This window comes from Balaenoptera musculus, chromosome 12 (genome assembly GCF_009873245.2).
Source record: "Balaenoptera musculus isolate JJ_BM4_2016_0621 chromosome 12, mBalMus1.pri.v3, whole genome shotgun sequence".
NCBI lineage: Eukaryota > Metazoa > Chordata > Mammalia > Artiodactyla > Balaenopteridae > Balaenoptera > Balaenoptera musculus.
Genome location: NC_045796.1, coordinates 35,589,548 through 35,613,577, shown reverse-complemented (window position 1 = coordinate 35,613,577; position 24,030 = coordinate 35,589,548). Strand labels below are relative to the sequence as shown.

The window sequence follows — 24,030 nt, the reverse complement described above, 5'->3', positions numbered from 1 at the left end:
TAGTAGAGAGTAGTAGACAAAAGCTAACTGGAAAAGTGGAAGGCAAAATTATGTAAAAAACATGGCTGGGTAAGAAAATCTATTGTAAGTCAGTACAAAAATTCTCTCTGAGCTTCAAAAAAGCTAAAGAAAAATAAGGGTCCACATTCCTATAGCTTCTAAGAGAAGTATACTGCCCCACTAGGAGATAAATAGTGATCCTAGAACAATCCATCTTTACTTAACTTGTAGAGAATTCCAATTTATTTTTCAATTTGGCTAAAACTTACCCTTATGGTTATAAGGGTGCTTCTGAACTGAAAGAGCATGTTTTACAGCATTGTATAAATATGTATGTGTGTACATATTTACAATATGTTATTCTGAAAATTATGAATGCTTCCATTATATATATAATAAATGTAGAAAAATAAATGGCTCAAAATGTTTCAGTAGAACATCATTATATAATTAAAACACCACATTGTTAAACTTGACATAGTTTAAAGATGTATTTAACTAGATTAACCCAGTATACTCTTCCACTGGCCAAATACTCAAAATAAAAAAGAACTCCATTGGAGTTTACTTGTTAATTTATTATTTATTATAGTTAGTATAACTTCACTAAACACCAAAAAAGTAAAGTACGTCTAAGAGTCAAACTACAAAGAGAACTAGAAGATTTGCTTTAAGAATTAGTGAACAGAGAAACATACAGTTTAAGTTTTTATCTCCTAAGATAACGTATTTTAACAGCATTATTAATTCTCACTAACGAAGTGTTAGATGCTAAAGGAAGTTTGGATTCATTAACTAAAAACAACATTCTTTTTGATTTTCCAACATAAAAATCATCATAGATGTACCAGCCTACCTTCTGTGGTTAGAACGCTTTCGAATTTCCTCTTGAAAGCTGCATAATTCTTCACTAACTTTGGCAAGTTCTTCAAGAGCCTTTATACATATAAACAATAGTATGTTAGCCCTTTGAAATGTAAATATGTCTTTAGAAACAGTCCTAGGCCAATCCTGGCTTACTTACTGTGTTGAGGGCGCCAGAGCAGCTCTTGTTCTCTTCCTCAGAAGTCCTCAGGTCAGGCGGGGTCTCACATTCCTTTTGGTTGTCTGTGGCCATAGAATCCATTAACCCTACTTTTGATTTTTTGATTGTTTTTTGTTCCTTACGCATTTGATTTCTTTCACTGAGTAAGCTCTGCTCTGTTTTACCTTTTTTTCCCAGACCATCCCTGTGATTCATCCCTGTAAATTCACATTGTCTTGAAATGGGACAATTTGGAGAAGATTCCATCATTTCGTCTTGAATGGCCTTTTCACGATCAGGATCAATGATCGCACGTTCACTCATGTTGATTTTCCTCCGAAGCTTTACTTCATGGCAGAGCTGTAAGGAAAACAAAGATAAAGATTTCCCCCTAATCCACTCTCTCAATATTTTTAATACTATGCATACTGTTCTGAGTTTTCTTTGCCATATTACTATATACTACCCCACGGTATTAATGCTTATGCTTCCAAATAACACTTCTGAAGTCTGGATTAGCTGGAACAACTTTGAGGAGCCATAAAGACAACTTTTAGTAGGTCAAAGCATGGATGGTAATTTCTATTCTTCTGAGTAGAAATCAACCCATTCAAAAATGAAACAAACCTGTGTTTATATATAGATAACATGATGATACAGAAGCACTGTTAACAAAATTGGAATGACTCCAATCAATTACTGGCAATGCTCTCTAACTGCTTTCAGAGAGAAGCAAGAGTTTAACTAACATTAAGGTCATATTTTAAAAATATATGATCCTACATGCCAACATTTAACTGTCTAAATAGTTGACAATCTCATATAGTAACTCAGCTAATTGTGTCCCTAAGTAGACATTTTGCAATCAAAATATGTTACTTTTGGAAGTTACATTGGTGAGGGATAGGTAATTCTGAGACTTTTTTTTTTTTTACTTCCAAGGCTACATACATTCAAAAAATGTTTCCTGTCCTAATTAAAACAAATGTGACCCTGTCTTAGGTAATACAATAGAACTCTAAGGCGTTGATCATCTATTAGTCTATGCTAAAGTGGGCCCCAAATTACTTCTTGAGAGTTCAGTTTAACCTGCAGGCTATTACTGGCTTTCTCTTCAGGCTTGTGTTCTGGGAAAGCTTGTCAAATTCCAAAGACAGTCAGAGAACCTATTAAAGCAAATGACTCTACATTTTACAGTCACAACCTATATCTGCACTACATATATTATTCAAAGAATAACAGAGAACTTCTGCTCCCAGATCCTTGCCCCAGCCGTGAGCCCCAGCCGTCCCCCGCCTCTGCAGGAGACCCTCCAGCACTAGCAGCCGAGTGGCTTACAGGGTCTTGGTGCTCTGGCCAGGTGTCAGGCCTGAACCTCTGAGGTGGGAGAGCTGAGTTCAGGGCATTGGTCCACCAGAGACCTCCCGGCTCCACGAAATATCAAACAGCGAAAGCTCTCCCAGAGATCTCCATCTCAACACTAAGACCCAGCTCCACTCAACAACCAGCAAGCTACTGTGCTGGACACTCCATTCCAAACAACTAGCAAGACAGGAACACAACCCCACCCATTAGCAGAGAGGCTGCCTAAAATCATACTAAGTTCACAGACACCCCAAAACACACCACCGGATGTGGTTCTGCCCACCAGAAAGACAAGGTCCAGCATCATCCACCAAAACACAGGCACCAGTCGCCTCCACCAGGAAGCCTACACAACCCACTGAACCAAACTTACCCACTGGGGGCAGACACAATACACAATGCAAACTACGAACCTGCAGCCTGTGAAAAGGAGACTCCAAACACAGTAAATTAAGCAAAATGAGAAGACAGAGAAATACACAGCAGATGAAGGAGCAAGGTAAAAACCCACCACAACAAACAAATGAAGAGGAAAGAGGCAGTCTACCTGAAAAAGAATTCAGAGTAATGATAGTAAAGACGATCCAAAATCTTGGAAATAGAATGGAAAAAATATAAGAAACGTTTAACAAGGGACTAGAAGAAATAAAGAGCAAACAAACAATGATGAACAACACAATAAATGAAATTAAAAATTCTCTATAAGGAACCAATAGCAGAATAACTGAGGCAGAAGAACGGATAAGTGACCTGGAAGGTAAAATAGTGGAGATAATTACCACAGAGCAGAATAAAGAAAAAAGAATGAAAAGAATTGAGGACAGTCTCAGAGACCTCTGAGACAACATTAAACGCACCAACATAAGAATTGTAGAGGCCCCAGAAGAAAAAGAGAAAAAGAAAGGGACTGAGAAAATATTTGAAGAGATTATTTCCTATATTCCTTCCCTAATATAGGAAAGGAAATAGTCAGTCAAGTCCAGGAAGGGCAGAGGGTCCCATACAGGGTAAATCCAAGGAGAAACATGCCAAGACACATATTAATCAAACTATCAAAAAAAATTAAATACAAAGAAAAAATATTAAAAGCAGCAAGGGAAAAACAACAAATAACACACAAGGGAATCCCCATAAGGTTAACAGCTCATCTTTCAGCAGAAACTCTGCAAGCCGGAAGGGAGTGGCAGGACATATTTAAAGTGATAAAAGGGAAAAACCTACAATCAAGATTACCCAGCAACGGGGCTTCCCTGGTGGCACAGTGGTTGAGAATCTGCCTGCCAATGCAGGGGACATGGGTTCGAGCCCTGGTCTGGGAAGATCCCACATGCCACGGAGCAACTGGGCCCATGAGCCACAATTACTGAGCCTGCACGTCTGGAGCCTGTGCTCCGCAACAAGAGAGGCCGCGATGGTGAGAGGCCCACACACCGCGATGAAGAGTGGTCCCCACTTGCCGCAACTAGAGAAAGCCCTCGCACAGAAACGAAGACTCAACACAGTCATAAATAAATAAATAAATAAATAAAAGAACGTGAATTTCTTTAAAAAAAAAAGATTACCCAGCAAGGATGTCATTCAGGTTCCACGGAGAAATTAAAACCTCTACAGACAAGCAAAAGCTAAGAGAATTCAGCACCACCAAACCAGCTTTACAACAAATGCTAAAGGAACTTCTTTAGGCAGGAAACACAAGAGAAGGAAAAGACCTACAATAACAAACCCAAAACAATTAAGAAAATGGTAATAGGAACATACATATCGATAACTACCTTAAATGTAAATGGATTAGATGCTCCCACGAAAAGACATAGAATGGCAGAATGGATACAAAAACAAGACCCGTATATATGCTGTTTACAAGAGACTCACTTTAGACCTAGGGACACATACAGACTGAAAGTGAGGGGATGGAAAAAGATATTCCATGTAAAGGGAAATCAAAAGATAGCTAGAGTGGCAATTCTCATATCAGACAAAATAGACTTTAAAATAAAGACTATTACAAGAGACAAAGAAGGACACTACATAATGATCAAAGGATCAATCCAAGAAGAAGATATAGCAATTGTAAATATTTATGCACCCAAAATAGGAGCACCTCAGTACATAAGGCAAATGTTAACAGCCATAAAAGGGGAAATCGACAGTAACACAATCATAGAAGGGGACTTTAACACCCCACTTTCACCAATGGACAGATCATCCAAAATGAAAATAAATAAGGAAACACAAGCTTTAAATGATACATTAAACAAGATGGACTTAATTGATATTTATAGGACATTCCATCCAAAAACAACAGAATACACTTTCTTCTTAAGTGCTCGAGGAACATTGTCCAGGATAGATCATATCTTGGGTCACAAATCAAGCCTTGGTAAATTCAAGAAAATTGAAATCGTATCAAGTATCTTTTCTGACAACAACACTATGAGCCTAGATATCAATTACAGGAAAAAATTTGGAAAAAATACAAACACAGGGAGGCTAAACAATACACTACTAAATAACCAAGAGATCACTGAAGAAATCAAAGAGAAAATTTTAAAATACCTAGAAACAAATGACAATGAAAACACGATGAAGTTTGTAGCAATACAATCCTACCTCAAGAAACAAGAGAAATCTCAAATAAAAAACCTAACCTTACACCTATAGCAATTAGAGAAAGAAGAACAAAAAAACTCCAAAGTTAGCAGAAGGAAAGAAATCATAAAGGTCAGATCAGAAATAGATGAAAAAGAAATGAAGGAAATGATAGAAAAGATCAATAAAACTAAAAGCTGGTTCTTTGAGAAGACAAACAAAATTGAGAAACCATTAGCCAGACTCATCAAGAAAAAAAGGGGAAGACTCAAATCAATAGAATTAGAAATGAAAAAGGAGAAGTAACAACTGACACTGCAGAAATACAAAGGATCATGAGAGATTACTACAAGCAACTATATGCCAATAAAATGGACAACCTGGAAGAAATGGACAAATTCTTAGAAAAGCACAACCTTCCGAGACTGAACCAGGAAGAAATAGAAAATATAAACAGACCAATCACAAGCACTGAAATTGAAACTGTGATTAAAAATCTTCCAACAAACAAAAGCCCAGGATCAGATGGCTTCACAGGTGAATTCTATCAAACATCTAGAGAAGAGCTAGCACCTATCCTTCTCAAACTCTTCCAAAATATAGCAGAGGGAGGAACACTCCCCAACTCATTCTACGAGGCCACCATCACCCTGATACCAAAACCAGACAAAGATGTCACACAGAAAGAAAACTACAGGTCAATATCACTGATGAAATAGATGCAAAAATCCTCAACAAAATACTAGCAAACAGAATCCAACAGCACATTAAAAGGATCATACACCATGATCAAGTGGGGTTTATCCCAGGAATGCAAGGATTCTTCAATATACACAAATCAATCAATGTGATACATCATATTAACAAACTGAAGAATAAAAGCCATATGATCATCTCAATAGATGTAGAAAAAGCTTTTGACAAAATTCATCACCCATTTATGATAAAAGCCCTGCAGAAAGTAGGCATAGAGGGAACTTTCCTCAACATAATAAAGGCCATATATGACAAACCCACAGCCAACATTGTTCTCAACGGTAAAAAACTGAAACCATTTCCACTAAGATCAGGAACAAAACAAGGTTGCCCACTCTCACTACTATTATTCAACATAGTTTTGGAACTTTTAGCCACAGCAATCAGAGAAGAAAAAAAAAAAAAAAAGGAGTCCAAATCGGAAAAGAAGAGTAAAACTGTCACTGTTTGCAGATGACATGATACTATACATAGGGAGTCCTAAAGATGCTACCAGAAAACTACCAGAGCTAATCAATGAATTTGGTAGTGTAGCTTAATGCACAGAAATCTCTTGCATTCCTACACACTAATGATGAAAAATCTGAAAGAGAAATTAAGGAAACACCCTCATTTACCACTGCAACGAAAAGAATAAAATGCCTAGAAATAAACCTACCTAAGGAGACAAAAGACTTGTATGCAGAAAACTATAAGACACTGATGAAAGAAATTAAAGATGATGCAAATAGATGGAGAGATATACCATGTACTTGGATTGGAACAATCAACATTGTGAAAATGACTATACTACCCAAAGCAATCTACAGATTCAATGCAATCAAACTACTCTCAAACTACCAATGGTATTTTTCACGGAACTAGAACAAAAAATTTCACAATTTGTATGGAAACACAAAAGACCCCGAATAGCCAAAGCAATCTTGAGAAAGAAAAATGGAGCTGGAGGAATCAGGCTCCTGGACTTCACACTATACTACAAAGCTACAGTAATCAAGACAGCATGGCACTGGCACAAAAACAGAAACACAGATCAACGGAACAGGATAGAAAGCCCAGAGGTAAACCCACACACATACGGTCACGTTATGTTTGATAAAGGAGGCAAGAATATACAATGGAGAAAAGACAGCCTCTTCAATAAGTGGTGCTGGGAAAACTGGACAGCTACATGTAAAAGGATGAAATTAGAACACTCCCTAACACCGTACATAAAAATAAACTCAAAATGGATTAAAGACCTAAATGTAAGGCCAGACACTATCAAACTCTTAGAGGAAAACATAGGCAGAACACTCTATGACATAAATCACAGCAAGATCCTTTTTGACCCACCTCCTAGAGAAATGGAAATAAAAACAAAAATAAACAAATGGGACCTAATGAAACTAAAATCTTTTGCACAGCAAAGGAAACCATAAAAGACACGAGAAGACAACCCTCAGAATGGCAGAAAATATTTGCAAACAAAGCAACTAGCAAAGGACTAATCTCCAAAATTTACAAGCAGCTCATGCAGCTCAATATCAAAAAAACAAACAACCCAATCCACAAACGGGCAGAAGACCTAAATAGACATTTCTCCAAAGAAGATACACAGATTGCCAACAAAGACATGAAAGGATGCTCAAAATCACTAATCATTAGAGAAATGCAAATCAAAACTACAATGAGGTTATCACCTCACACCAGTCAGAATGGCCATCATCAAAAAATCTACAAACAATAAATGCTGGAGAGGGTGTGGAGAAAAGGGAACCCTCTTGCACTGTTGGTGGGAATGTAAATTAATTCAGCCACTATGGAGAACAGTATGGAGTCTCCTTAAAAAATTAAAAATAGAAGTATCATACGACCCAGCAATCCCACTACTGCGCATATACCCTGAGAAAACCATAATTCAAAAAGAGTCATGCCCCACAATGTTCATTGCAGCTCTATTTACAATAGCCAGGACATGGAAGCAACCTAAGTGTCCATCAACAGATGAATGGATAAAGAATATGTGGCACATATATACAATGGAATATTACTCAGCCATAAAAGGAAATGAAATTGAGTCTTTTGTAGTGAGGCGGATGGACCAAGAGACTGTCATACAGAGTGAAGTAAGTCAGAAAGAGAAAAACAAATACCGTAGGCTAACAGATATATATGGAATCTAAAAAAAAAAAAAAAATTGTTCTGGAGAACCTAGGGGCAGGACCGGAATAAAGACACAGACGTAGAGAATGGACTTGAGGACACAGGGAGGGGGAAGGGTAAGCTGGGACAAAGTGATAGAGTGGCATGGACATATATACACTACCAAATGTAAAATAGATAGTTAGTGGGAAGCAGCCGCGTAGCATAGGGAGATCAGCTCGGTGCTTTGTGTCCACCTAGAGGGGTGGGATAGGGAGGGTGGGAGGGAGATACAAGAGGGAGGAGATATGGGGATATATGTATACGTATAGCTGATTCACTTTGTTATACAGGAGAAACTAACATACCACTGTGAAGCAATTATACTCCAGTAAAGATGTTAAAAAAAAAAAAAAAGAATAACAGATTTACTGCTGCCCAATATTTACCCAAATCTCAGATGAGTGAAGCACTATAACATAGTTAATGCCTGAAGGATATGCCATGCATTTATGCCCTAAATACTTACAAATCTGTAGTTGGATGAAGTCAGGATAGCATCAAATTGCAGCCATGAATCAACTGTTTTGGCCCCTGTAAAATTATCTGTACTGAACAGTTGTGGCCATTATAATTTTGGCTGACTTTGAGGGACATTATAAGAAGCAACCCTCAAAACACCATGCTAAATCTAAGGATGCTATTGGTAGCACTGTCCTCTTTTAGAGGAGTCATGGGTGGAAACAAAATTGCTTTAGTTGCAAAATCAGGGACGAAAGTACTATTTCTGGGAAATAGGTTTGCTTTTGTTTTCTGAATACTGAGAAATATACATTTGATCATTTTTTGTTACTTACTAGTAAGATAGATTTGCTGCATGCATTTCACAAAGGATCCTTCCTCTTGTCTTCATCTCATCTTTCTCTTCTAGTTTTGGAATACTTTACCTTACATATAATTTTATTTGACATCTTAAATTCTCTGGGGGACTTAGGTGAAGTATGAATAAACAAATATCATTATATTATTGATGGAAAACCATTTATTTTGTAAAAGGAAATCTGTGTTACTTGGTACCCAGCTCTTTTCAATGGTTATCTGATCATTCAAACAAAGGAGACAATCAGGAAAGATGGCAATGTGATAAAAAAAATGGCCAGGCATCTATTAACTCTATTAAGGGTATCTATCTGGATTAGTCCAGGTTTCAAAGATCCAAGTACGTACATCTTCGTTTTGTAATAGCAAATGCAATGATTGTGGATAGTCGCTGAACAAAGAATCATTAGCATCTTAATACCCAACACTGATCCTCTCACTAATGACATTTTTACTTGGAATCACAGAAGTTATATGCATGCACCGGGAAATGTATTATTTTCTAATATATGGCTTAATAAGTTGTGTCTGATTTAATACACAGAGCTTAGTGATAAATATGAAAGAAATACAGTCTATTATGCTTGTGGCATATTACATTTTTTCCAAGCGTTGATTTTTAATTTTAGTTAAAAATACTGTCTTGATTTTCTGTGACATGTGAGGACAATTTCCTCCTGTTTTATACTCCCAGCTTTGTAGCCTCTAAGAAGGTACATTCTTACAGGTACAAAGCTGGGAGTGGGAAAAAATACAAACATACTATGCCATTTTATATAAGGAACTTGAGAGCATCCATGAATTTTGGTATCCACGGGGGCTCCTGGAACCAATCTCCCACGTATACTGAGGGACAACTATATTAGTATGAAAAGGGGAGCATGAATGCTAGTATTCAGTATCATCTCTGGGTGGGTAGTTTGGGTAAGCACATTATCTAAACATATTCCCAGGTATGGTGTTGTATACTGCAGGCAGAATGACATAAATAGCACCACAGCCACTGTCCAAGATAAAGAAAAAATATTCCAGCCCTTCTGTCAGTATTTTTATGGACTATCACCTATGTTTAAAGTATTTTTAATGCCTGCTAATTGATAAGGCTAATATTTTCCATAGATGGAATCTACAGAGCTGTCAGAATAATTATTTGACAATAACAAATTTAACCAGACAGCAGAATATCTTAGCTACATGGCTTAAACAACTGGCTAGACTAATCCTGATTCCCTTAATTATTTTGCTTGGATGCTAGAATTATCTGAGATTGTTACTAACTGGACCTTTCAAACCTTTGGAAGCCAATGAGTTCAGGTTTCGAATTGGAGTGGTGGATTTTGATTTGACCTAGCCATCTCCCTGTTGATCAAATCTGAGCCTCTGGGTGGAGAAGTTAAGAGAGCAAGCAAAACGCATTTTCCAAACTATAGAAGGATGAGAAGTAAATTCTCCTTTCAATCTGTAATCGTATACTACATGCCTGCCTTCTCAGCTCTATTTTAGAATAGTCACATGGTTATTCTTTTTTATTTTTCCTTTTAGCATGCCAATTTGTATTTTATTCATAACCAATTATAGGGTTGTTAATAAGAAAAATATTTGCACTATAAACACACAAAGCACCAGCTTTGATTGTCTGTGAATAAAGGCCAAGGAGTCTGTTAAAATAACTGCCTTGGCAATGTGCACAAAACCATATAAGTCAACAGCAGGGAATGTTACAAGAAAGCAAGATAAGTATAAATAATTTTCAGTTGGAACAAGCTTGAATATACATCAATGCAGATACTTAAAGGAAATATTCTGGGCCAAACAGGGTGAAGGAATAAAATTATTATTTGTATCAGAGTCTCGGCATGTCATTTTTTATAAACTCTTTCCAAATAAATGTGCCAATAAATGGGCCACACCTTGCCAGGATAAATACCATGTCCACCTCCATTTTCTTTTTGATATATGACACTCTTTTTGATTATACTGAATTATCTAATACATAACTGCCTTTAGTAGACATTATTCATAAGTCATCTCAGAAAAGATCTGTATTTTAATGCCCAATTATAATTTTACTAAAATATGTTCCACTAATTATGTTTTTCTTCTGTTTTCATCCTGGGCCTGGAATTTGAAAACTCATGCAAAATACATACCTCACTTTTGATACCACGGCACTCTACTCAGAAAATAATAAATTGATACACTTTAGAAAGACATTTCAAGTTCTAATTTGCATGCAAAGCTATAAAATAAGCATAGTCTCTACGGTACCATTGGGTTAGGTTATGCTATTTTGGGTCTAGTAAATATCACTGAGACATGCATCTTTTAGGCGGAATTGGAAAGTAAAAATAGTTTCCAATACAAAACAAACCAACAGAATTTTCATTCTGAGTTTTAAGTTTCCAGTGCATTCAAAACAAATCAACTTGTACCTCTTCTATCTTCTTCTGCATGATCTTCCATTGACTTTCCCATTCCTTTCTTTCATTGTCAAACTGGTCCAGTAATTCCATCTTTTCCTTGCGCCAGTTAGTCTCTGTGTTCTCCCACTGCTTATGTAGGTCCATGGCAACCGTATGAGTGTTCGTGAAGGGGTGTTTCTGCCCGTCTCTGCCTTCTCTTAACTGTTTCTTGGAAGCTTGGAGTTGTTTTATTTGAAGCAGTCTCACTTGCCTTTAAAATAAAGCCTAATATAAACATAACAAGAGAGAGTTCCAAATCCATGTGCTTTCTGGAAACATTTTATCAGTTTGTCAAGAGCCATTGACATAAACAAACTTTAGGAAAATTGGACTCAAAAGAAGAGATGACAAAAATATCTGCCTAAGGAGAAACTAACACAGTCAAAGAAAAAAGTATCATCCAAACTTTTTTTCTTCCCCTTTCTGAGACCAGACAGTAACATTACAGTGGATAGAATGGTTAAATGCATGTGTGAGATATAAGTATTCCTTTAACTAACCACCTAATCTAAACATAGAATTTTTCATGAATATCTAAGAGTGGAAGTATGAAATTCAACTGTGTGGTCACATCTACACAACTGTGGTAGATTCTGCTGCAATAGAATTACTCCTTCTGTTCTGATGCAACCAGATTATACATTTCTGTGACTTAAAGTCCTGAGACGGTATTGGGCTACAATCTCAATTTTACACTCAGAGTTCAAGCTTGTGGCAAACGTGATTACTGTATCAATAAGACCCCAATGTTGGTAGTAAGTCTGGGACTGATGTATCAGCAAGAAACCAAACTAAAGCATAAAAAAATATTGTCATTATTTTATTTCATCAAGTAAAATGTAAAAGCAGCAAAATTATCCAGAAAGCCATATGTTAAAACTTATCCATGCTCTTTTTTCCTTCTAATAGACTATATATCAGAACCTATGTTCTGATACTGAATACAGAGAAATGAAAAAAATGTTTTCATCAGTTTGCAGGGAAATTCTTGATCATATTAAGGAGTGACTGAAATAAGTAGATTTCTAGCATTTAGGGCATGTGTATTCAGGATCTGAAGATGAACTTTAAAATACCTGATTGGTAACTCTGTTATAAACCACCTAAAATTTCTGAGATTTAGTTTATTTATATTAAAATGGGGGATATCCACAGGGTTATTACGAAGATTAAATGACATACGGACTGCAAATTGGTTTGAGAAATATAAAATTTCCCCTATTTTTTGCTTTAAAAAATCTTGTGCCGACTTCCACTGAGAATATTTTTATTACTAAAGTCAGATACATTTTTTAATGGGTAGAAAAGCACATTTAAAATGTTTGAATCTCCTAAGATAATCACGCCTATAAGAAGTCTTAACTCTTCAGCTTTTAAAAAGCTAAAGAGTTGGCCAAAAAAAAGCTAATTTGGCCATGACCAAAATGCCTTAACTTACCAGGTGGCAGCTGATGCTAATTTTGAGCAAAGTTCTCGAGACTCAGTAGCTGCCTGGGTGCTGGCATTGTCTAATGAAGCCCACATAACCAGGAAGCAAGCCCCATTCTGCAGTCATAGAAGACGGCCGCATATTTTATATCCCAAATATAAGATAAACATTGAAGACATTCGATTTCTGTCAGACTGCTCTGAACATGCATATCCAAGTGGTAAACTGTTCCAAACATGTATTTTTGAGCTGCAATCTATTAATGAATTATAATAGACTAATAAGGATTTTAAAATGTCAGTGCTATATGCAGGGCTCCACCCTCAAAAACACCCTAATAATATTGGGATCTATATAGTTACTCTTCTCTCAAAAATTTTGATCCAGATACTTTGATCATTCTTACCTATTTCTTTGGCACTCACAAAACTATGACTAATTCAGCCAAGAAAAACAAGTAATTTCAGATTTAGCCATTAAAAACACTATCACGTCTCATTTTATCCACTCAGCCATGCCCTTTTTCTAATCTCACTTTCCACCCTCTCTGTCATCCTTCCTTCCTTTTGCTACCCTCCAATCCTGTGAGACAGTGACCACAAGCACCTGCCACAGCAAATGCAAGTTGCCCCAAAATAAATCTGTTGATGGAGACATAACAAAATGAAGATAGTAAAGAATGTATAGAATTTTGTGTTTTGGTGAATCTGTTATTGATCTTGATTACCTATTAATTTCTAGGTTCATCTAATAACTATTCGCAGGAAATGCAGACAGTGCTAATTTTCAGAGACTGCAGACTGCTTTAAACTATATGTAATTAACTGTGAGCTGAAACTATCTTGCTGACTAGCAGGTATTTAACATTGAAACTTCTTAGGAAGAGTGAAGTGGTTTAAGACATCAAGAGGTAGTTGCAGATTTAACCAAGGGTGTTACAGAAAGAGAGCAGACTAATTTCAAGCTACCTGGAGAAGAGGTGCTATGATACTCCATGTTTCATTCCGTCTTTAAACACTGTAAATGTTCAGAAATCATCATGAAGTTTCTCCTACAATTATGTAGCAAATGGCTCCAATTTTTCTTTTTATTTCTAACTCTTCTTGAACCGCTTCCAGGTCAGGGTGAAAGGGCACCAGACCCTTTTCTTTTTTACCTACCTGAAGAAGATCATCCAGGAAAACCCTCAGTCAGGCTTGCTCCTGGTAACAGGACTATACATGAACCCAGGTAATGTTCCCGAAGCAGACAGAATCCTGCACTTAATTGCAAAGAGCCAAATTCATCACTTAATATGGAGAAGGGCCAATCTACAGAGCTTCCCCTTTCCAGGACCAGAGCAATATCTAGTGCCTTAAAATGTAATGGTTATGGATAAAAAACAAGCCTTGGAAAGAAAATTCCTGTAGGGCAATATCTGTGCCAATTTCTGTGGGAGGGTTTATTTCCCCTTCCTAGTATTTATGTCTTGTCATAAATGTCAAATGTAATGCGGCTGACTATACTGCTTTCTCCTCTAAAAATAAAGTGGGGTCCATAGAGTTTTGGGAGAATTAAATGTGCATGAAAGAGAATGCTTAATCAAAGTGACTAACACTGTTTTGGATCATAATGGACGCTCAATAAGTGCCTGTTTCTTGGTTTCTTCCTTCTGTTCTTGTCTCCCTCCCGTTTTGTGTTCCCCTTACCCGCCTTCCTTTTATTTATCTTCCTCTAGAATAAAACTGATTTTGATTTTGATTTAATTAGAAAATTCATAGAAGCAAGTGTAATTGTGTGAACTCATATTTTTAACAGTTTTCCTTTGCCCTCAGTATTTTTCAAGTATTTTAAGAATACAAGGCAGGTTAAATATTTAGGAAATTTTTTTATTGTTAGCAAAAATTTGAATAGACAAATCTTATATGAAACTGCTTTTGTTATAATTCTCCCTAAATGTTAAAAAAAATCCAACTAATAGAGCAATTTTGTAGGGACATAACGTTCTGTAATGAAAAGTTATAGGGTAAAATGGCTCAGCCGATTCAAAAACTCAATTTCAGTGCTTTCTGCTGAGGCAAATATAAAAGTTCTCTTTGTTCCTAGTTGTCACTTGTTTTCGCCCACAGATATTGGTATCTCTGTGGGAGATAAGGAAGAATTTCTGCGATCTGCACCCTTCACTCTCCATTTCATTTCACTCCCTCCAGAATTTCATTCAGAATAAAATTTGATTAGAGCAAATGTAGAAGGACAGAGGGAGCTGCACTACTTAGTCATGCACACGTTCTTCCCCCAACAACTCTAAGCAAGCATTACATAATCCATTTTAACCTACTTCCCCCTCTCCAAGGCCGGAAGCCAGAATTGTGGAAGGGTTGTGAGTGGGTTGCATAAGTATGGTGATGGGAGGAAAATAGTTCTGCTAACCTTACGGCCCTACTAGGAAGCAAAATTTAAGAGTAACACAGCAGTTTCACAAAAAATCATTTCTATTTCCCATGTTATCCTCAAGTAGGTCATGGTAACACTTCTTCGTCTGAGGGGTGCTCCCTTCTTACTACACCTTGGTTGTTACCATTGCAACCTTCATCTCCCCTATTGAAAACTGGACTTTAGCCAAACAAATGAAACAGCGTTAGGGGAGTTGACTCGATTGCAACTTCTCTCTTCTGAGAGTTTTGTTCAGAGTGTTTGTTTCTTGCTCTCTGATTTCCTTTTGATAAACATACTGCTTTTCATATAATTGAAAAATTTTCATTTGTAGGAGGTTACCTATTCCAATAGAAATGCCACACACAGTAGGTACTGTCAATCTTACAATTTCTAGAACCATCATTTGCCTTGGAGATGCTTTGCTTCCTCTTAACTTTGAAGAATTAGGAATTCCCACGTCTATAACCATCAAAGTTATGCACCATTTGCCTCCAAGATTCTCTAGCCCTTTCTCTAGGCTATCATGAATCACTTGCATCATTTCAACTGATTATAAGACCTTATTCCTCCCCTACTGTTCACTGGTGAATGCATTTTTCCAAAGAAAACTATGACTTGATTTTGTTACAAAGCAAAAGGGAATTTTAAAAAATTGCTATTTCTTGCTATTTCAGCATCGTTCCTCATGTTCCAATAGGGTCAAAGGGATACTACCACGTGCAATTCTGAAGAAATCAATTTTGCCTTTTCATTTTATTATCTTCTCCTTGTTTTCTCTCCAGTTATATATTCAAACTAGAAAATATCCAACATACAGGAGCACTGATTTTACTTCTCTTAGCTCATAAAAGCTTTGAAAGACACATTTGGCTTGGATAAACAAACACCTAAACTTAACCAGCTTAAACAGTAGAAGCTGTAGTGGTAAGGTTCCCTCCTAATTGCAGATTAACCCATTATGAATGGCATGCACTTCAACTCAAATCACAGAAACACTTATCATGCAGTGAGCAAACCATCATCTTGGATGAAATTTCACTGATTTATTTTTCACTGCAATTTTCAAATACCAGCAATTTCAATCGTTGTGAACTTTACTCTGCAAATGTTAAAAAGTCTTCATCCTAATGAAAATAGTGTTCTAAAAAATAAATTTAGTGAAATCTTATGGTAGGGAAAGTGGTGTTCAAAGTACTGAGAAGCAGTGTTTCAAAAACACAGTCTCAGAGAGCAGATGGTACCATCAGTCCGGAGTCAGGAAATCCACTCACAGCAGCTGGACCTTCTCTTCCCTGGGAGTCAGTAAAATCCGTTACGCACCCTGCCCCACTGTTTTTAAGCCAAGGCACAGACACTGAATCAGGCAGATGTTGAAATCACCCTCCACTTAAACAGTATCTACAGTTTCAAATATGTCAACAGCGGCCCCTCTATGTTTTACCACAATTAGTCACTTGCTTTCAAACTGCCAGAAAGAAACATACCTTTTTGCTCTGGGGAGAAATCCTATGGATGTCCGACCACTGGTCAATCTAGCAATGGGAGGACAGCCGGTTGTTTTAAAGAGAAAAGTCTCAGCACAGTGAATCTTGCTTCTTTGCACAAAATGGGAATGCAAAATAAGTCCAACCATTCAACAGAGAGATACTGACAAGTCCCTTTGAAACCTCCACCATTTCACAAATCAAAAAGCTGCTCCGCTCATGTCACAGCAGCAGCTGAGGCTAGTGTGACGTCAGTTTCTCGGAGGCGGCCTTCAAGCTATCTCTTCCAACCAGAGCTCTGTAACTTTAGAGCAGCTCCCACTCCGGGTAAACAACTCCAGGTCCAGGACATTTTTAACTTTTATAAGGGAGCCCAGTATTTCCAAACTTGCCAAAAGAGCTGGTGTTAATATCACACAATGACAATGGCCAATTTTACATTCCATTTATTTGGAAAAGTTAACTCCTTTTTTACAGCCAAGAATCATCTCTTTGCCTACCTCTCTCCCCTTTTCAAAATGTACTTTTCGGTGCCTTTGGAAGTTGGTGTCTGGATGTGGCAGAACAATATGTGCAGAAATTTTATGTATATAATCTCAAAAGATTTGTGAAAAGGTATCAAACTTCTGTCTTGAAATAAAGTAGAAATGGCATATATGAAGACCAGCCTTCTAGTTCTTTGTGATCCTATCGCAGCTTGCTGCTTATATCTATAGTGATGGTGATGTCTTTCTGCTAGAGGAAATCAGAGCCCATGGGAAAAGATGATACTTATTGTGGTAAGGAAAAAACCAATGAGATACCCATGTACTTGTTTTCAATGAAGGTGTGCTGCAGCCTAATTCAGCAAATAAGCTACATAAAAGTTTAAATAATAAGGGCTTATCCTCAAGTCTAAAGTCTGTGTGGTCATTAAAGCATTACATAATCCCTCTCACATTATTTTTGCCTGCTTCCAGATTCCAGATAAATATTTCATGGGGAGTTAAAAAGTTTACTAAGAATAACCTACTCATAGTAGGACTTTAGTACATGTAGGACAATTGAATGAAATCGTACTCTGTGTTTTGAAAGCCTGGCATCAAAATCTCAAAAGCCAAAAAAAAAAAAAAAAGCAACCCACCCCCTCCGCCCCCAAATCGCAAAAGCAATAACAACAACAATAATAGTTAGAGTAGTAATAGTGATGACTCATGGAGAGACCGCTCTCTGCAAGGCTCTGTGCTAAGTACTTCTAATATCTAATGTATCTTTATCTTAGCTCACTCTCACAGAAAATGTGTCTGTAGATATTAACCCAAGTTTACTGATAAAACCAAGGTTCAAAGAGGCAGAGTATCTTGCCAAAATTCACAGGAACTTGACCACGCAGAGAAGTAGGTCTTGGAACCGGTTTCTCTAACTGAAGACCCTGGAATTTTGTCACAGAGATATTGGTTTCAAATTACTGCCACTACTTATCTGTGTGAACTTCGAGTTTGTTACTTCTGTAAGGGGATAATTATATTTACTTTGTAAAGATGTTGTACGAGTATGAGGGGGTACTTACAGTGCCAGGCACTTAAGAAATGTTAGTTCATTCTGCCTTTGCCCTTATCAGGGCACTCCGGACCTCTCTTCCACTCCAGACCTCTTAATTTCCACGTGTCATTGGTAAATCAAATTGAGACTGTTTTCTACACCCTATCAGAACTTCAGATAATCTGTAGTTAATTGCAGTAGGAATTATGTTGTGCTATCCTCTATATTATCCCTCAATAGCACCTGTTTCAATGCCCTTTTTCATGGATGTCCCAGTAATTATTTATTGCAGGTGCTTCATCTGCTTCTTGTCATGGTAAATTTGACCTTAAATTATATCAAACATAGAATAAAAAACTAGGGACAAAAAACTTTGACAGAATTTCACCCCAGTCTACCATTAATTGTAGTACTTACCAACCCTTTCTGTTGAATAATTTTTTATGTATATTAGCTAAAACTTCCATGCTATATTTCATACCCCAGAGAAATAAAGCAATGCAATTAGATGACAGCATACAAAGGCAATAAATACTCAGCTCAGGTATTTCTGAACCTTTCCACTAAAAACTTCTAAGAAAGCTTTGTTTTAAGAAAAGTTCCTGCTGTTATGTACATAAAACGAATGGATTTTGAAAACAGATGCTGGTATACCCAGCCCTATAGTGATATTCAGACATCTTGAAGCGCCTGACATTTTCAAGCAGGTGTCAAATGGCTGAAAACCTTATGGAAAAAAATGCAATTTGTTGCACAATCCAGGTCACTTTTAATCCATTTAAATATTTAAACCTTCAAATATGAAAGTGACTCAAATTATTGCTCTATATATTAGAGAGAATTTGGAAGAATCATTCATATCTGATATCATACTAATCCTATTTCAGTGTATAACAAATATGTAAAGAAATGCATGTAACAATTCTTAATGTAAAGTAAATGTAGAAACATGAGCTGCTATCAAGAAACAAAAAAAGAAAATCTTGGAAAGGGTTTGAAAAGATCTATATAAATGATGCTATTAAGCCACAAACTAAAACATTTTGGAAAGGGGGAAAGAGCAATGAGTGCATAAATGTCACTAGCAGGTGTTTCCAGACTTACAGAATTTTAGAGCCAGAAAGAACTCCTGAAATCATCTAGCCAAGCTTCTCATTTTACAGCTGAGGAAAGAGGCCCTGATGTTAAGCCATTTGCTCAAGGTCACAAAGGCACTAACTAGCAATGCCAGGAATAGAATCCAGGTCTTCTAATTCCTGAAGGAGTGCCTTAAAGTTTAAAATTCCAAGGGGCTCAAGGAAGGGAATAGAACCCAGGGATAAGAGTTTGGGGCGTGAGACATTTATTTCTGGCTTTATCAAATCTTAAATTCAGTTCTCTTCTAAGTCCCAAATGAGGGAGCTAATACTTCATCTTCCAAGTATAACATAGGAGTCATATAACAAGAGTATTTATCTTCATGGCTATTTATTTAAAGAGGTTTGTATCCTTCAATAATGTAAATCGTCAGTCAGAATACGAAGACAAAAGAATTTTAACTTAGTGATGGAAGAAAATCTAGGGATAAATGCACCAACTTTGCCTTTAGTATACCACTGCACATTTAATTTACAGTTTTCTGTCTGAAGGATGATCTTGAAGCACCACGAAGCAGTTACTTATTTATCTCTTTATACTGGGTGGCTTCTGATTTCTTGCTTGTATAGTTTTTCAGCCCCTTCTTCTTTTACTCTTTAAACATATTTACCAGTTAAAGGGGTATCATATTTCTATTTTCATTATAAACGATATGGAAAAAATTGGAAAAGAGGTGACTTTGAAAAACTGAACTCATTCTTATTGCATATTATAATTTAGAAGCTAGGGGACTTCGCTGGTGGCGCAGTGGTTAAGAATCGCCTGCCACTGCAGGGGACACGGGTTTGATCCCTGGTCCGGGAAGATCCCACATGCCGCGGAGCAGCTAAGCCCGTGTGCCACAACTACTGAGCCTGCGCTCTAGAGCCCGCGAGCCACAACTACTGAGCCTGCACACCACAACTACTGAAGCCTGCGCGTTCTGGGGCCCGTGCTCCGCAACGAGAAGCCACTGCAGAGAAGCCCGCGCACCGCAACAAAGAGTAGCCCCTGCTCGCTGCAACTAGAGAAAGCCCGTGCAGCAACAAAGACCCAACACAGCCAAAAAAAAGAAGCTATTACCTGTGGCATTTAAAATAAACCTTCCTTCTAGAATAATGTCTGCCCTTTACACTTTTCAAAGAGCTTTACGATACATCTCAGTTGTTTAGCAGAACTCTCTTGAGCATTAAACGATCTTCCATTCTTAGGGAGAGGTCTTGGGCATTCCAATTAACATTCCACTTAACAAATATTTGTGAGCACCAGCTCTGGGCCAGGTGTAGTGTTAGATCCTGAGGACTGGAAGAAAAAGACAAATCTTTGTCCTCAACAAGTTCCACCAACTCTGAAGATCCCTGAAATGTGACCTGCAGCATGACTGTCCACTTCCCGAGTATTCCTTGAAACAAATTTATAAACAAATGCGGAGTACTTCTCCTGGTAGTCTCCATAGCATTGCACCAAGGGGACCACAGTTCTGTGTTGTGTTACTCTCAGGCCTTGCTGCACACTGCAATCACTCAAAGAATTATTTAAAAGTTCCTAAAGCTGGGGCTTCCCTGGTGGCGCAGTGGTTGAGAATCTGCCTGCCAATGCGGGGGACACGGGTTCGAGCCCTGGTCTGGGAAGATCCCACATGCCGCGGAGCAACTAGGCCCGTGAGCCACAGCTACTGAGCCTGCGCGTCTGGAGCTTGTGCTCCGCAACGGGAGAGGCCGCGACAGTGAGAGGCCCGCGCACCGCGATGAAGAGTGGCCCCCGCTTGCCGCAACTAGAGAAAGCCCTTGCACAGAAACCCAACTCGCACAGAAGACCCAACACAGCCAAAAATAAATAAATAAATATTAAAAAAAAAAAAAAAGTTCCTAAAGCTGGAACTTTCCTCCACTTTCTGAACTAGACCATCCAGTGGTGAGGCCCAGTTTTCTTAATTTTTATAAAGTTCTACAGCTGAGTCTGTCAAATTTGGTCCTGTGTTATTTGAGTCCTAGAATGACAGAGTTCGGACTCTGTGTTAGTAAAAGAAATATGTTTACACTTATTAGAATCTGTTTTAGATTATAAAATTAAGAGAGTCACACACAAAGTATTTATTATCCATGGAAGTTACATGCTTAGGTTGTTGTGTTTCAGCTAATGTGCTGTTTTCCCACTGCTGGATGTTTTTCCCTAGAATCATGGGATGCTGGCTGTCTCTTCTATTCTGAGGGATGGTGACATGTCAACAGATTTTTTAGCCAAGCAAATCTGTCATGGGGCTTATGTACAGGCATTTCCAGATGACAGAAATATTCAAAAGAAACAGTTTCAAACTATCTGTTTTATTTTATTTTTTAAAGTACTGGTCTATAGTTTGAAGAAACAAAACAATAAAACATTTTAAAAACGTGAGCTATTTAAGACTAGAGACAGATCCTTCCTATGGTTTTCAAATTTGTTTTTAGCATCTCACTATATTATTTCCAGATTCTTTACTTGGGAGATGTTGATAATGATGACAACAAAAGCTAAGTAATACAGGAACCATTCTAGGGCCACCTCTCATTTCATTCCAGAAAAGGGCCTTGGGAATGCCTGTCCACCACAAGAGGGCCACCCTGAGTCACTTCTGTTAGGAAGTTCTAGCAGGAAAGCAGGGCTAAGAGAGGCCACTTAGGGAGTATAATTTGAAGGACAAAGAAACTGATCTGTATTCTCCCCGTCCTGCCCCATCCCAGGGTGTTGCTACCCCACCTATATCTTCTACCAGAAATGTTAGATTTATCACCTTCAGGAGACAGTGTTATATTTTTAGTAACTGTCTAATCAAATGCCATTGACAAAGGAAGCGATTACTGGCTAGTCACAACTTTGCTCAGAAAAGGAGAGCTGCTACTCCCAACTAAAAGAACAAGAGAAATCCCCTGAAAGAACAAGCAATGAAACAGATCTCTCCAGACTACTAGACCCCTAGTTCAAAAAGGAGGTAATAAAAACGCTAAAGGAGTAAGAAAGATGATTGATAGAAGTGCAGAGCACTGTAACAAGGAACTAGAAACTCTAAAGAGGAACCAATTGAAGTTTAGATAACTCAATTGCTGTGATTACAAACCCATCTAAAAGAAAAAAAGGAACAGCTAACACACAAAAGGGCTGGAAGGAACAGTCAATATAGGTAAGCTTTGATCGGAGCCCGGGGAAAGTAGTCTTTTTCATTCGTGGGCCGTGGAGCAGGGAGAGAGACGGAAGATCAAAAAGAGGAACTGTATGAGTGGTGCTAGATTTTGAGGGGCTAATGTGAGAGGTCTTGGTGCCCAGGTGCAAAGAAATGTGGCATCATGATGTGAGAAGGCTACGGTAAAGGATCTGGAGATGAGGGTCCAGGAAGGGAGGCCCACAGCCACACTTCAGTGTAGTCTTGGGTCCACTCCAATCAGAGGACTTCTGCAGAGACAGCTGGACCCACTCTCTACACCAAGATCTCTTAGTTAAGCCCACAGAGACTCTAACAATGCCTTGACGCCTATGCTTGGCCCTTACACTATATTCTTTTGTTGTCGTTGCCACTGAAATATTTTGCACAGTAAGATTCCTTCATTCTTTCTTTTCCAATTATTTTGCATCTCCCCTACTATTTTTAATCCATCTACTTTCCACAAATATGAGTACTTCAAACAAATAGCTACTTGGGAATAAATCACATTCCCTCGGAAGTGACAAGTGTGACCAGAGGCATGAGTTTCACTTCCTGGAGAGCTTTCTCACTCCAAGATTTGAAGGTCCATTGCTGGGGGATCCTCATTTTCCTTCAACTACCTCCTCCGGCTGCTTTCCTGGGGCTTTTTCCACTACATGGAGTCTCAGCAGGTAGAATAATGCTAAGACCTTCCATACGGTGGTTCTGGTGCCTCTGCAGATACACATTTCCTTTCAGGTAAAGGAGCTCAGGTTCCAAAATCCAGAATAAATTAATTTTGCTGACTCATTATGTTAACTACCATCCCCTCCCCCCTTCAAAGTTCTAAACGACTGATCTAGGCTGACACATAGGATGTCTATTTAAATAGTCTAAGTCTGTTTTATCTGTCCAGGAGTTAATAATACAGAGGGAATGACAAAGGGAATGGATTGTACAAAAATTGCACGTGTTCATGAAAAAGAAAGGGAATTACAAACTAGATGCTAAACTAAGTTTTCTGACATTAACAAATAAAAGACACTATAAGGTATTTTTTTTAAAAAGCTCTTAAATTCTCTTTCCTTACTAAGCCATTTGAGGCAAGTGGACAAACTGATGAGCTTCTCTCTGCCCCTCAGACTCTTTAAATTTTCAAACACATTGGTTAAGGCAGGAACTTTCAACATGAACTCAAAGAGCTGACTTGCTGCCTTCACAGGTACATTATGTTGAACAATCTCAGAAAGGAACAAATGTTTGTCAGCCTTCGATGATCACTTATGCCTCTTGCTTGTTAACACAGATTTTATAAGCAGCTCAACTCAAAACACTCAGAAGAGACTACAGAAAATAAACATGTAAAGCACACTTTTTCAGAATCAATGATTTCCAGAGTTCCATCTTTGGAGTCGGCAGTATAACAAAGCTCCTGAAATAGTCGTATCATTCCTGAATACTTCAGGGTCCCTTCCCATTTTGTGAAATGAGTAACTCTTCTAAACGTTTCTGAAAGGCTCTAGTTTTTCAATTAGTGCAATCCTCCAACATACTGTTTATTTAATATCTATCTTGGTACAAGATAAAACTTTTAAATTATTTACCTAATCTGCCTAAAAATGTTCTGATAATTTAAAAGAAAAAGAATCAAAACAAAAGCAAAATATTATGAACTGAACTTGAAATACCCTAAACAGAAATTTTGGTTT

General features: G+C 37.7%; 2 protein-coding genes across 4 annotated transcripts in view; both read right to left on the bottom strand.

Moving 5' to 3' along the window:
* Positions 1-24,030, bottom strand: part of KIAA0408 (KIAA0408 ortholog) — a 35,544-nt gene that overhangs the window by 5,081 nt on the left and 6,433 nt on the right. The window contains exons 1-4 of one of the 3 annotated variants that reach the window (XM_036871430.1): positions 16,528-17,631; positions 11,170-11,424; positions 1,025-1,384; positions 857-936 (exon numbers count right to left, since the gene is read on the bottom strand). In XM_036871430.1, the coding sequence (XP_036727325.1) occupies positions 857-936; positions 1,025-1,384; positions 11,170-11,304 (575 nt within the window). In that variant the 5' untranslated portion in view covers positions 11,305-11,424; positions 16,528-17,631. Of the gene's footprint in view, positions 1-856; positions 937-1,024; positions 1,385-11,169; positions 11,425-16,527; positions 17,632-24,030 lie in introns of those variants that run through there. The other 2 variants (XM_036871429.1, XM_036871431.1) reach the window with 2 other exon arrangements.
* SOGA3 (SOGA family member 3) overlaps positions 11,413-24,030 on the bottom strand; it is a 60,379-nt gene continuing 47,761 nt past the window's right edge. The window contains exon 8 of the mRNA XM_036871427.1: positions 11,413-11,424. The gene's annotated coding sequence lies outside the window, so the exon portion shown is untranslated. The remainder of the gene's footprint in view (positions 11,425-24,030) is intronic.